At 42.5% G+C, this 14,857-nt stretch overlaps 1 protein-coding gene across 1 annotated transcript; it reads left to right on the plus strand.

The window, feature by feature from the left end:
- The first annotated feature begins 3,419 nt into the window (after nucleotides 1-3,419).
- LOC125437892 (small ubiquitin-related modifier 3) lies at nucleotides 3,420-12,967 on the plus strand. Its single transcript, XM_048505941.1, has 4 exons — nucleotides 3,420-3,608; nucleotides 8,817-8,945; nucleotides 9,856-9,927; nucleotides 11,339-12,967. The coding sequence occupies exons 1-4, from the start codon at nucleotides 3,588-3,590 to the stop codon at nucleotides 11,399-11,401; spliced, it is 285 nt and encodes a 94-aa protein (XP_048361898.1). The 5' UTR covers nucleotides 3,420-3,587; the 3' UTR covers nucleotides 11,402-12,967.
- The last annotated feature ends 1,890 nt before the right edge of the window (nucleotides 12,968-14,857 follow it).

A 14,857-nucleotide genomic window follows, 5' to 3' on the forward strand; every position in this document is an offset into this window, starting at 1 on the left:
CAGGCATTCGTTGTGCATCATATATTATAGTTCTCTTTGGGCTACATGTTTAAGAGTGGATTGCAATTTGTGAAGTCAATTTTCTTTTATTCGGTAAAAAAAATTGTCAGCAAATATTTTAGAATATCAAGTGTTGCTGAAGTTAAGGGTGGGATTTCCTAGGAATTTAAAATAAATGTCCAGATCTGGAATTAGACTAGGATAGTTTGTTTTAGCAATCTTTAAGTGATGGCGCTACAATACAAGGCTAAAGTATTGGTAGAATAAGTGGATAAACTGGTTGCGGTGGGTTTTTCCGGGCTTTGTGGCCATGGTCTGATAGATTTTGTTCCTAATGTTTTGCCTGCATCTGTGGCTGGCATCGTCAGAGGTGTATCACAGAGGGAAGTCTGTTACACATCACAAAGTTTACTGGGCAGACTATGTTTATGGGGTGGTTTGCCATTGTCTTCCCCAGTCATCTACACTTTATCCCCAGCAAGTTGGGAACTCATTTTACTGACTTCAGAAGGCAGAAAGGCTGAGCCAGCTACCTGAAACTGACTTCAGTTGGGATCAAATTCAGATCATGACTGCAGTGCTGCAGCTTGCCACCCTGGGGTGGTGAAAGGAGAAACTCCGCTCGGGGCACACGTGCCCCCCTGTGCCCCTGCCGTGGCGCTGCCCACCCCAGAACACCCCCTTCATGGCCGTGCCACGCCTCCACTGTGGCTCCACCCAGGGTGTCGCACCCCACTGCTTGCCACTCTGCACCACAGGCCTATTAGAGGCATCAGATTAAAACAAAATCACAGGAAGGATAAAAACCCACCAACCCAACTATGGGCATAAAGAAAGACCGTTGCTGCTTAAATGCATATATTAAAAGTGCCAAATGAACCACACAGGGAGATAATTCTGTAAACACCACACCACCACTGAGGAGTCCTGTCCCTAGTCCCTGCCTGTTTCAGTTCACCTCCATAGAGGAACAGAATGCCCTTTCACATGTTTAAAAGCTAGAAGAACAAAAAAGGTCTCCTACCCCTTCTCACTACTAAATGTATGCCCCCCACCCCCTCGGTCTGGGTATCTGTTAATCCACATGTCCTGGGAATTAACTTGTTTATCAATTGAAATACTTATATCTTGTATTTCCTTGTGATGAAAGATGGCTTCAAATCACAAGAGCACCACAATTTGAAACAATCACCCTGCCCCCCCAGTAACACCCATTAAAATGTTTCTATTGCATGATCTTGGAGGCTAAGCAAGGTTAGTCCTGGTTAGTACTCAAATGGGAGACCAAGGAATTCCATGGCCACAATGCAGGGGAAGGCAATGGCAAACCACTTATATTAGGCGGATTCTGCATGAGTCAAAAACAGTGGCGTGAAAATGGTGTAAACCATTTTACATAGTTTTCAAACCGGTTTCACACCACTGTTTTTGGCCCATGTGGAATCCGCCTTAGTCTCTTGCCTTAAAAAGTCCCATAAATCAGTTGTGGCTTGACAGCATTTTACAAATACCCCATTGACACCCCATCCCTTGAGCAAATAAAATGACCATGCAAAGACTTCTAAGGAGAATGTTTCCTTCAACCTCTGGCAACTTGTTCTACAAAGTGGAGTTATAATGGAAAAGGAATGGGTTCTGGTTGATGTCGTGGGGTGACTTTGGCAGGGGAGCAATCAGTAGGTGGTTGCCTGAAGATTATTTATGGTGCAAGGTGTTGGAAGGTCCTCATGGGGACAGGAACATATTCCATGTCTGCATGGGATAGTCCTTCAAGTCCCACTTTGGATGGGGCCTTGGGGAGGTAGGTTAGTCTTTCCAAGTGAGAGAGCCATGCAGGATTGTGAGCACAGTGGGGGTTTGCAAGAAACCAGAGGGTGCTGAAATTGACCAGATTTATGGCAATGTGTACAGCCAACCCCTTTTGAGCTAAAACTCCCTCAAATCTGTCTGCAACTGCACTAATGTATGAAATGCAGGTGCCAACCTACATCTTCCTTACGTGTTTATCTGCATTTTGGAAACTGACACGGGACTTTTCCACCCCATGGATTGAGTCAAATATGATTTCATGAAATGATAGTTAGCGTAATTATCTGAACATGGCCCACTGCAGTATTTAGGGTCTTCCAAATCAGGATCTGAAACTATGTTTTCATAAGTTGGCTTAAAAGTCACAGGTAGTTTTTGATCTTCATGTGATTTGCAAATTCAGACTTCCTGCTTAATCCTGACTTATTCCTCAGTGCTGTCCTTGTCCATTCCCTGGTTGAGATGGAAACGAGATGGAACCAGCATTTGATGAGGCGAGCCAGGATTTAAATGAGAGCAAGTCAAATCCTGGTTTCACCACATACCAAGTTTAAATTAAATCTTGGTTTTGCATGATGTCTGAATAGAGTCTTAGTCAATATTTACAAGTTGAGGCCAATATTTACAAGTTGAATGCTGGTATCAGAAGCACTAGTGGAAAGGTTGTACCATCTGCATCATCGCAAGTCTTGTAGGCCAAGAGGAGGCAGCTAACCTGGAGAGAGCCACATTCATATTAACAAGCATATATGCAGTGTTCAAAATGGTCAGATTACCTCCTAAGGTAATTAGACTAATCAGTGCAAATTTGCTATCCAGTATAAATGGTTTAAATGTATTTCCTTTTTTTTAGATGAAAAAAGGCACTGAAACAAAGACGTGGTTAGAAGAGGAGCTACAGCATTCAGCACTCATGCTACTCACAAACTTTAAAAGGGTCTAATGACCTATGTTTGTGACGTTGATGCTATTACATATTATGCACTGTGCCCAAAATTTGATAGCGCTCTAGCTAGGAAGAAATCATTCTGTGGTTTGAATACTGGGATTGGGATATGATCCATAATATTCCTGAAACAGAAGCACCATTAGAGCCCTGCTTAACAGTGGGATTCTTGCACCTCTATGTCACAAAGGAGGTGGCAGGTAGTGTATATTTGTGGAACTGCTGGGAGAGATGCAGTCATCTGCCATATTTTGTGTAATTTAAAAAAAAATTCCTTCCACAGACCCCTTTCAAATGTGATGTTTTGAAGTGTAAATAATAAAAAAATGTGTCTGTATGAGTATGTGTTGATGGTCATGGGTGAGAGATGCATGCATCTTTGAGCCTGGTCTCTTAGAAATCTGCAACACATCAGGCTTCCTTAGGGTCAGGAAAGACAGTTTGACCCTATTCATTTTTCCGGTTCTTAAAAAGATATACATTTGAAGAGCTGGCCACGCCCCCTCCGCTGAGGTAGACCCTGACTCCACCCTCCCCTTGCACCTTCCCCCTCCCACCCTCTGGCTTGAGCGGGCGATGACGCACGTTCGGCGCCATCTCCGCCACCCTTCGAGGCGCGCTCCCGACGAGAAGAAAATCGTTCGGGAGCGCGCCTCGGGAGCGTGCACACCCACGTGACCCCTCCAGGGCCAACCGGGAGCCGAAGATTGTGGGGCGCGAAGCGCGTCCTCGCGGGCATTTGCGGAGGGCGGGAGAACGAGCGTCAGGAGAAAAGGGACTGGAGCGTGTGCGGCCCTCGCTCCCTGAGAGACCTTCTGCCTGACGCGTCGCCATGTCCGAGGAAAAGCCCAAGGTAAAGGGGAAGGGGGGAGCAGGCGAGAGAACCCCTCCGTCATACCTCCCCCCCTCCACGCCTGCCGTCCTACGCGCGGCTGCGGCCCGGGCGGGGATGGCGCAGGTGGGCCGGTCCTCTCCTCTCTTCCGAGCTTTCGCCGCGCTTCGGCCTTCGGAAGAGCCGGGCGGACTTTGTGTGCCAGGCCTCGGGCGGCCCTTCCCCCGCCCCGGTTGTGAGCGAGAACCGGACCCGCCTCACCCGGAAGGAGGGCACTGGAGAAGGGGCGGCCCGTCGGGGCTCTTTCGCGCCCCCGTTACGGTTGGCGCGGCGCGCGCCTAGGCCGTGTTCGCGCCACGCTCGGAGCCAGAGTGTGTGCCAGGCCTTCCTAGCCCCTCCCGGAGCGGAGTCCCCCATTTGCTGTGGGGAGAAGGGGGGCCGCGATCGTCGCGTGGTTGCCCTTCTCAACTTGAAGGCTGACCACAATTCCCTCTCTCCTAAAGCAAGAGAGGTGAAGTCCAGGTCCCTTTTTCAAAAAGTGCCATGGCACACACTCTGGCCCCTTCCGCACATGCAGAATAATGCATTTTCAATCCACTTTCAATGCACTTTACAGCTGTGCCAAACAGCAAAATCCGCTTGCAAACAATTGTGAAAGTGGGTTGAAAGTGCATTATTCTGCATGTGCGGGTTGTGGGGGAAGCTTTGGTGGGTTGGATGTTGCTTCAAGAGGATATCGCAGACACCGGCAATTGGGGCAGTGAGGTGGTTATGCTCAGGCTGTGATAATCATATGCAAGCTTACTCAGGAATAAGTGCTGCTGGTCGTTTGTAGGCTGTGGTTGGTCACAGGAGACTGAGCCCTTTCATATGGAATCCACTAGTTCCAATATTAAAGCATTGGAACCGATGATAGGGTGCTTAATTGTGCTCATAAGGTGCAGAACCTAAACATAATGATGTATGAGTCATTCTGTATATAGCCTATGTATAAAAGGTTGCATGTTTATAATGGGTTGTTATGAATTCCCCTAAAGGGAAACCGAGTTCATTTTTTAACATTTTTAAAATGCTTTATTGAAGGAAAGTAAAAAACACAATTGTTCATTTATAACGATTGCAACTTGTTATAAATATGCTGTGCAGAATCCACTTATGAGTCAGTGGAGGAACGTTCAAACTTTTTAAAGCAAAATTAAACAGGAGTCTAGTATTACATTGGAAAAAGACTTTGAAATTGTATTTCTGTGTATTCACTTCAGCACATGCTCTTGTAGGTAATTCAGGTATGTGGTGTTAAAATATTTAAAAAATAGAACTGAGAGTATTAGACAGTGGATTGGGGTGATTAGTTCATGATGGCTTGCTAGTGGATTTTTTTCCTGGCAAGAGTTTCAGCTAATAGACATTATTTTAAAACCAAAAAACTTTCCCCTCTAATCCAGGACACTATTGATTGTTGGGAAGTGGGAAATTCCAAGATGGTGAAGGTCACATTCAATATGTGTAAGCTTTCTGCAGCAGTTGCTCGAAAACTGTGCAGGGATCTGCTGGCATCTTGGAAGGTTCTGCTACAAATGGTTGAAACTGGTAAGGTTAAAGAGCTGAGGTGGTGTTTTTTTTACAACAGTTGGAAACTCTAAATTGCCCTCAAAATGTTATATTTGGGGAAACATCAGATTCTTGGGAATAAATGAACGATTGACCACTGTCCATCCTGGAGAAAAAGGCTATCATGAAAGCATCTGTCATCTTTGTCCTTTTGCAAATGATCACTTTATGCAATAATGGAGAAGATTTGTAATGATTTTGGGTCAGTTCTTTAAACAAGTGCATACAGTCTTATCTGGTAGTAACTTTGCTCTGGTAGGCTATGCTTTAGAATTCACAAAGTACTAAAAGGCCTTCACATTGATCTTCTTTAATGTGTTATCATGAGTTCTTTTGGAAGAGAGGTTTGTACACATGTATATATACACACAGCCAACACCCAATTTCAAATCTTTTGTTCCTGGGTAAGATAGTTGATTGGGCGGCAGTGAAGCAGCTTCAGTCCTTCTTGGAGGATGCATCAATCTTAGACCCTTTCCAGTCCTGGCTTCTGACCTAGCCATGGGACGGAGACTGTGCTGGCCACTCTCACAAACGATGTCTGCAGGTAGCTACATTGGGATGAATTTCTGCTGCTGCTGTTCTTATATCTTTCAGCAGTGTTTGACATGGTCGACCACAATTTGTTGACCCACTGCCTTGCCAAGGTTAGAATGTGTGGGACACTCCTTCAATGGCTGACCTCATTTCTCCAGGGTCAGCAGGAGGAGGAGGAGGAGTTTGGATTTATATCCCCCCTTTCTCTCCTGCAGGAGACTCAAGGGGTCTTACAATCTCCTTGCCCTTTCCCCCCCCCCCCCCCGCACAACAAACACCCTGTGAGGTGGGTGGGGCTGAGAGAGCTCGAGAAGCTGTGATTCGCCCAAGGTCACCCAGCTGGCGTGTGTGGGAGTGTACAGGCTAATCTGAATTCCCCAGATAAGCCTCCACAGCTCAGGCGGCAGAGCTGGGAATCAAACCCGGTTCCTCCAGATTAGATACATGAGCTCTTAACCTCCTATGCCACTGCTGCTTGGTGTGTGGAGTCGCAGTGCTTTTAAATATCTCTATTATCCCCTTGCCTAGCTAGTCAGGAGTTTCAGGCTGGGTTCCCATCAACATGCAGATGATACATGGCCATATCTGTTGACGGACAGCCAGCCACTGACCCAGAAAATCTGACCAGATGTCTGGAGGCTACTGATGATTGAACAGCTGCCTGAAGCTGAACCCATTAAAAATGCATGTTCTGTAGCTGGGCTGGGGTGGCCTTGGTCAGGGAATTCAGCTGCCCATTCTTGATCAGGTACAGCTGGTACCAGCCCTCTTTATCAGGAGTTTGGAGGTGACTGGATCCCTCCCTGCTGTTGGAGGTCTAGGTCACAAGCACTGCTTGGATGACACTCTTCCACCTCCACTAGTTCTGACATCTGACCCCTTACCCTGTCATACAGTGATCTGGCCACATTGATCCATGCGGCTGTCACTTCTAGATTAGAAATGCTGTAACTCACTGTATGCATGGCACCTTTAATTGCTCCAGAAAGTACAACTGGTTCAGAATGCGGTAATGTAGGTCCATATGGGGACCTCATTGATTGTGAACATACCACCTGAGCTCTGCAAGCTGCACTGGCTCCAGATACCATAACAGATCAGGTTAAAGACCTTTGAAGGTCCGGACTGTTATGTTCCTCTGGAAACAACTTCTTGAGAGTTCTAGACCCTAGAACCATATAACTGTCTTCAACCAGAGCCAGGGATTTCTCAGGTCTGACTCCAGCCTGGTAGAACTCTGTATGGAGAGACCTGCACTCTGTAGACTTAGCTCAGTTCTGCTGTATGTGTAAGAGGTTGAGTACAGTGATGATTATAGATCAGCTAGCCTTCCTTTACCCTCCCCTTTTCTCCTCTCCCTCTCCTTTGTATCCCTTCCCTTGTTCCATTTTGTATTTATAGTTGGAAGCCACCCCTATCTCAGCTATGCTGGGGGAGGACAGGGTACAAGTCTAATAAACTGAACTAAACTGACACGTCCCTTTCTGACATTAGGTTTGCCACTGCCTGTTGGACATGAATGAAACTGTCAATCATGTGTTATTGTATTGTCCTTTGTATAGGGACATTTGGTCTCTGTGTATAACTCCTATCACATTTTCCAGGCAGACCTGATTTTTTAAATATTTCCCTCTCAGATTATTCTAATGAAAACGCCTTCAAGGTGGCCCAATTTTGCACCTTGATATGCTAATCAAGGAAGTGAAGTATTTTTATTAAGCTCTGTCTGCATTATTGGAATCAGCTTATTATATGATTCTGAATTTTTATTGGTATGCAGATGTGCTGATTATTTTCTCTCTCGATCCTGGCTGATCTATGGTTGTAACATATAAAGATTTATTGGTGATGCTTGTTGTGAGAGATCTAAATAGTTGTCCTTAGGTGGTAGTGGAGCTTTTAAAAAGGCATTAATGACACTGTAGTCCCCTATTATAACATCCATGTGTATGCATGTTGAGCTTCCCTTTTAAAACTAAGAATGTACTTTACTTATCTGGTTTCAGGTTAAATAAGGCCTAAAGTGTATCCTAGAGATTATGAAATTTGGGAGTTTCATTTAGAGTGTCAAAGACTACATCTGCTCTTCACTGAGTACAGGAATTGAGTAACAGCAAAGGCAGCATGAATAAAGTACAATTAAGACTCTATTGTTTCAATTGTTATTTGATTTTACTTTCTTAGTCACTGTTTGGAGGCACAAATGGCTCCTGAGTATTCACTGCACTTTGCAAAAAAATACCAGTGGGGAGCATGAAACACTCCAGGGCAGTAGAGTGCTGGAAAATGTGGAGCGTGGAATTGAAGCTCATTGAAAACAAAGTTTATCCTGTTTTTTTCTGTGGCTTTGTTTGACCTCCCTTTTCAGTGGGATGGGATAGGTAGTTTGAAGCCTGAGCAAAGCGACCTCTTTTCTCACAGCTGCACAGCACTTTTTATTCAAACCTTCAGCTTTTGATTTTTAAAATATCTCTTAAATGAAGTTAATTTCTCTGTGGCACTGGATTGCCTGGCTGTTTATTTGGTGGATAAGTGGCAGAACACATCCATGAAACAGGCTGCTCTCATCCATTACATTGTGATAAGATATAACGGCATTGCATTGGATGGTACTAGTATAAGTGTAGTAGTATGGGAATATTCCAAGGGTCTTTACTCATTGTCTGAAGAGTTCTTCTGTTGAGTTAATTTCTAATCTGCCATAATTGACAGATTTTAATTTTTTAGGATTTCTGGAAAGCGGCTTCTGTGGATTTCAGTTTTGTTATTTCATTGGCCTGTGGCCTCAATATATAATGCTAGAAAACGGGGTCGCCATACATCAGCTGTGACTAGGTGGCACTTTCCTCCACCACTACCACTGCCACTCCTGCTGGTAATCTCCCAGATTACTTTATGAACTAGGGTGATGAGTATGGAGAGTGAGGATGTCCTTATGGTTTGCAAGGCAAGGATGCCTTTCTCAGCGGGCCCGATCTTGAACAGTCCTCATTGTAGATGTGTTTCTCTTGGATTCTGTGAGGGTCATAGGTGTGTATGTACTTCTTGCGCTGTGCTATATGTCCATATCTTGTTTTTCAGGAAGGAGTAAAAACAGAAAATGACCATATCAATTTGAAAGTAGCTGGTCAAGATGGCTCAGTGGTCCAGTTTAAAATAAAAAGGCACACGCCACTGAATAAATTGATGAAGGCTTATTGTGAGAGACAGGTAAATATGCTGGCCACATATTTCATACTTTATGGTATTGTCCAATACAGAAACATTCCAAAATGTTGTTACAGGGTTTACCAGCAAAAAGAATTCATGATGGCAAAATGTAATTTTTCTTGAGGTTTATGGCATTTGTGAAGATGTGAAGACAAAATCCAGTATAGTGGAGTACTGAAGTATATGAAACGCAGTCTGCAATTACTTCTGAAGTGGAGCTGAATTAATTTCAGTTTCTTTTTGCATTGATTGCGATAGACCTGGAACCTTAATTGGGAGTATTTCCATCAGTGTAATTCTTTCCAAATTTATGTTTAAAATTGGCTCCTGAATTGTGATAAATCCTGAATTGTGGAGGACGTCTGCACTGGTGCCACATTTGTCTCTGTTACTGTGCACTATTAAGTAGCAGTGCGATAAAACATTTAACAGAGGCCTTTCTAAGCTTGTTTTCTTCTAAATTGGAGACCCACAGGAGAAGAGAAAAAGAGGCAGACATAGCATGAGATGGATTGACTCAAAGAAAAACTTCAGTTTGCAAGACCTGAGCAAGGCTGTCAATGAGAACATTTTGGAGGTCATTATTATAAATATCATCAAGAGTCAGAAATGACAAGCTTGACCTGCTTCTATAGAGCCAGCTTTACATTGGGCCTATAAGATATTGTTACCATTATTTTTATAACTTTGTGGCCCTTCTTAGATTATTAAGATCATATATAAATGGTATATGAAGGTATCACTATCCCTGAGCTGATACTTCCTTATAAAATGTGTGTGCTATTCATCGGTTGTCAGTTTGTGTTTGCAAAAGCTGGTGATCATTAGCAATATTTAGTTTAAATTCAACGGAGATTTCTTTCTGTGGATTCTATTATGAAAGCCTTACGTGTTAACTTTCATATTACAGGGCTTGTCAATGAGACAGATTAGATTCAGATTTGATGGACAACCAATTAATGAAACAGACACACCTGCACAGGTAAGAGGGTGTGGTTATTGTATTAGTGGAGCTGTTCACAAATTAGGCCAATTTGTTCCCTTTTAGTTTTGGGAAATTAGCGGGGAACAGATCTTGCAATGTGAGAGGCTGGGTGGGAATCTTACACCTGTGTTTTGCAAAGGTCTTTTCCTGTAGAAATCCACACACACCAGAATTTAAGAGACGGTATATAGTGTTATTAAAGAATGAAAAATAGTAAAAATACACACGCAGTTCCACAAACACCCACAAAGTTTCAAGGAGCCTAGGATGGAGAGAGAAGTGAAAGATAGATGGGAATAGAAGAGGGCATTGAGGAGACGGCAATATTTACTGAGATCCGAAGAAATGAGGTCCAGTGCTGTTTGCAGAAAAAATGATGTCAGGCACAGTGAAGCAAGGTGCAGGGGTGGAGCAAGATCCAAAGATGAATTGGGAAGTCTAGGTGGAGGAAAAGTTAACCCTCTGGCAATGATAAAAGGAGCCACTTTCCAGAAACAAAACAGAGATCTCTTCTCAGGCAAGAACAATTATATGGAAAAAAAGGCTTGATATGGTTAATGTCTGGGAATGCCCAACTTCTGATTAGGTTGGGCTGCAATTGATGATATTGGATCCGGGGCATTCAAAGTCAGAATAAATCTGGAAGGTAAACAAAGAAACTTCAGTAGATTGATGGCTCTTTGATAGTTGGACAGGAGCTTTAAGATTAAATGAATGTTTGTGAAGAAGGGTTCAGGATGAGCTAGCTGAAGTCAGGGTATGAGGCATTTGCATGTTCTTTGTGAAGTCAAGGACAGGTTTGCCTACTCAAGGCTGTGCTGTTGTTATCCAGATCCAGGCTGCTGAGCCTTCAGGCAAACCCCTCTTGGTATCAAAGTCCAAGAACTAAGATGGTATCCATCTTAGTCTGAACTGGCTATGATACCAAGATATGACTCGCAGAACATGTTAGAAAAGAGCTCCCCCCGCCCTGCCTTGCTATGGGCTTTCATGGTAACAAGTTGCAGCCTTCCATGTTGCACTCCATTCTTTCATGAGTGTCTTTGAACCCTAAAGAGTGGGTTCTTTATAAAAGAAAGGTGGGAAGAGCCATTCGTGAAATCTCTTTTTTTAAGATCCAACTCAACATGGTCTAAAATGTAGTAGTTGTAGATTTTCTTTTGAAATGTTGTAACCTAGATGGAATATGTGAGGTATGAATACTCTGAAGGTTTATAGCAATTAAAACTGGAAGAATAGTTTGGTGAGGAAATAGTATGTTATCAGTTACTTACTTCTAAACAAGATGTTTCAGAAAAAGACATTGCCCTTTATAGATTTTTATTATATTTTTATATGGCTGTTTTAATCCATCTTTATCAACAATGGATTTTCACTACTTATCACTTTGTTTCCCCCTCTGTTACAGTTGGAGATGGAAGATGAAGATACTATTGATGTTTTTCAACAGCAGACGGGTGGCATGTTGTAGACATCCTGTCCTTTGGGGAAGAGGGATGTAAAATGTCACATTATCATCTGTCCTTGAATTTGCTATTAAATAGTAAACAAATGAACATGCCAATCATACAGGAATCTTCTCACGTTCTGAGGACACTTACCCAAATTCTTTTCCTGTCCCTGATATACTGCGTGTGCAAGTCGAAGCTGTGTCTGTGGAAAATAAGTGCATCATAAAATGGGCCCAGTCGAAATTAAATTTTCAAATAAGTGAAATACTGGCTGTTTGCTGTCATCTTGTTCTTATAAATCTGTGGCCTAAATACCCATCTACTGTAAAACAAGAAGTCTTTAGTCTGGCTTTTGTTGTTTTTGTTCTACAGCTTGGTTATGGTAATGTAAATATTGAAGTATTTTCTTCCTAAAAGTAGTAAATTTCTTCTGAGAAAAATGGCTTGAGAAAGAAGAAAAGGTTTTGCCATTAAATGCAGTTATTTTAAAACTGCTGATGGGATATGCAGAAAGGATAGTACTTGAGACACAATGCTGATTATAGTGGCAGTTTACAGTGATGCAAATGTATGTGTGCTTTTTCATAATAAAACAACATAGAATCCACCAGTTTTTTTTAATTCATGGAATGTCTACAGTTGTAGCACTTGCGTTTGTTAGTCCACTGGACTGGGCATCAGTGCATTTAGTAAACTGTTTAAAGAATGGACCATAATTCTCATGGAAGGTCTGCTGGGCAAGTTTTGTTCATTTTAATGGGATTTATACAGGACAGATTATTAGTAGCTAGTTTCCAATGATTTCTCCTTATTGATTTATTGGGCTGTTAATAAAAATGTGTACCTTATTCCCACTGTCTATTTTGAAATCTGACACACACCCACACATACCCCTTTGGTCAATTGAAGAACATAAACTGGGCTTAAAAAGGACAGTGCATACTCTGTGCACAGGGTCATACTGCAGCCCTTCATCCCCTGCCACCATATTTCTGAGGGTCTAGATTCTAGAAAATCCTCCAGAGCCCAGTGGTAAGAGATCTAGCTGATGTGGAAGTTGAAAGGTTGTGATGTACCTGCATGCATAGTCTGTGGTACAGAACTGTTTTCCTGTTTACACATAGGCTGCTTGCTTCCCAGCCATGGATTTGGAGGTTCTAAAAGGACAGATTCATGCAGATTTATCATTAAAACATTCTTGAACACAGAACCTGAATAACGTAACCTGGTGTTAACAAGACGTCTGCTTGGTTACTTTCAGAGAAGTTTCTAAGTTTTAAATACAATTTTGAGGTGACGGCCAGCTTATGACTAGTTTGGATATGCTTCACATAAAAATGTACGATCAGTGTGTTGATTTTCAGTAGGCTATTTGATGCTGCTTCCGAAGATCACTTTTCTGCCTTTCAAATCTTCCATGTTAGATCATCTACTTACAGGACATTCTGCTGGAAGAAACTTATTTTCTTGTTTGTATCTGGGCCAGGGAGGGATATTCTCTTAAATCTGTCATTGTTTATTCACCAATTTGTACTATATTTGTGGTCCTTTACTACTGTATACAGTAAATATAGTTTGGTACTCTGTCTCTTGGCTTATGCTTAATGCTGCTGCGGTTCATATGACTGTACTCAATGCTATATCACTGAAATACTGACAACATATTCATATGTACATCTTTATTAAAATACTTTTATTGAGAGTGAAGTACTTTTCAGGGTATAAACATCTTTTCAAGATGCAGATAACCCCTAGACACTTGTTCTTTATTTATTAATTCTTTATAAACAGTTCAAAGACTATGGTCAGTTTCATTTGAGAAGAGCTGATGTGAACCCTGTTTTTATACATAAGTATTCTCTGGATTTGCCTCCAATGCTTTTGCTTCAGTCACGTGTATATTAGAAAAATTGTATAATCAAGTTTTATTCGAAACTTTTGAAACACCAAGATAATCCTAGGAATCAATCTATGCATAGAAAAGTGCACTCATCCTGGAAGTTCTAGTATACCAAGGAGTGTTTCTATTGTGATTGGTTGTCGAAGGTAGGTTTGACATGTGCTGCTTTTTGATAAGTGGCACTGTCCTTTCTAGTGTTATGAACTTCTGTTTTATTTGGTCTTGCATTGGATGTACGTAGATCGAGAGAGATGCCATCAGTTGTAATACAGGTATCTAAGAGTTATTGGGAATCTGCCAGTCTTCAGGATTTGATATGACAGTTGATTTATTGTATTTCAGCCCAACCCAGATGGGGGGGGGGGGAGGAGATGAAGCAGCTGGAGGCAGTTTGGGGTCACACTGGCAGATTTGCCCTCCCTGGGGCACTTACCTTTGTGGAAGGGGAGCCCCACAGCCCTCTGAGATGCTTGAATGTGCCGGTGGTGATGGTTTGTTGTAGAACTGGAGATTACTGTAGTTGGTGCTTGGTCAGTTGCAGTGCTAGCTTTAACAAAAACAATTGTTTAAAAGTATGGATGTAATGTGTTCCAGAAGTGTTTGTCTATCAGTCCAGTGGTGGTGAACCTATGGCACAGGTGCCAGAGGTGGCACTTAGAGCCCTCTCTGTGGGCACGCACAGAGTGCCCCCACACACATCTAGGCTGGCCTGGGCCGCTGGGCTCGATTATTAGCATTAAACCTAAGACCTAGTTTTGGGGAAGCAGTGTAGGTAACCCTGTTAAGCGCTGTTAAACCCCACTGATTTTCATGTGAAGAACTAAAGTGTGATCCTTTACCTGGGAGTAAGCTCAGTTGCTGCCAATGGGGCTTACTTCTGAGTAAACCCTCCTAGGATCGTGATTCACCCATTGGAAGAGTTGCACAATTGCGTCAAAGCAAAGCTACTGACTACCACCATGCTTACTCCTGAGTAACGCACACCTCAGAGCCAACCGGTTTTTCTAAACGAAAACCTCAGTATTCAGATTAAATTGCCGTGTTGACACTTTGTGATAAATAAGTGGGTTTGGGGTTGCAATTTGGGCACTCGGTCTCACCATCACTAGTCTAGTTTGTTGACTGGGTTTAATGTGATTCCTTATTTTTTAAAGATGTGGGGAAGCATAAATATAATACACTTGAAGTTTTGATGTTAGATAAATTTTAAAACATGCTTTGCTCCACTATTCTGTAATAGCACCCCTGTCTGTAGGCAAGGACAGAGACAGGCCTGACCTCTGGGGACAGAGAAGACGGTGCTGTTTATTGCTGTGCAAAGATAACTAATTACTTTGTTATATACAGCAATTGAGATTTACAGAGCAAACCTATTTGAACACTGGAAGGCAGATGTGCATGAATGTATTACAAGATAAACATGATTTTTAAAAGTATTAAAAATAGGTAAGGAGATGTGAGCTTTTAAGCTTCAATAGGCAGCATTTTCTTTCATGAATACTGATCACACCAGCAACACTAAAATTTTTGAAGGGTAGAGACGACATTCAGCAAGAAAAAAACAAGCGTGCTTTAG

The sequence above is a fragment of the Sphaerodactylus townsendi genome, linkage group LG08 (genome assembly GCF_021028975.2).
Source record: "Sphaerodactylus townsendi isolate TG3544 linkage group LG08, MPM_Stown_v2.3, whole genome shotgun sequence".
NCBI lineage: Eukaryota > Metazoa > Chordata > Lepidosauria > Squamata > Sphaerodactylidae > Sphaerodactylus > Sphaerodactylus townsendi.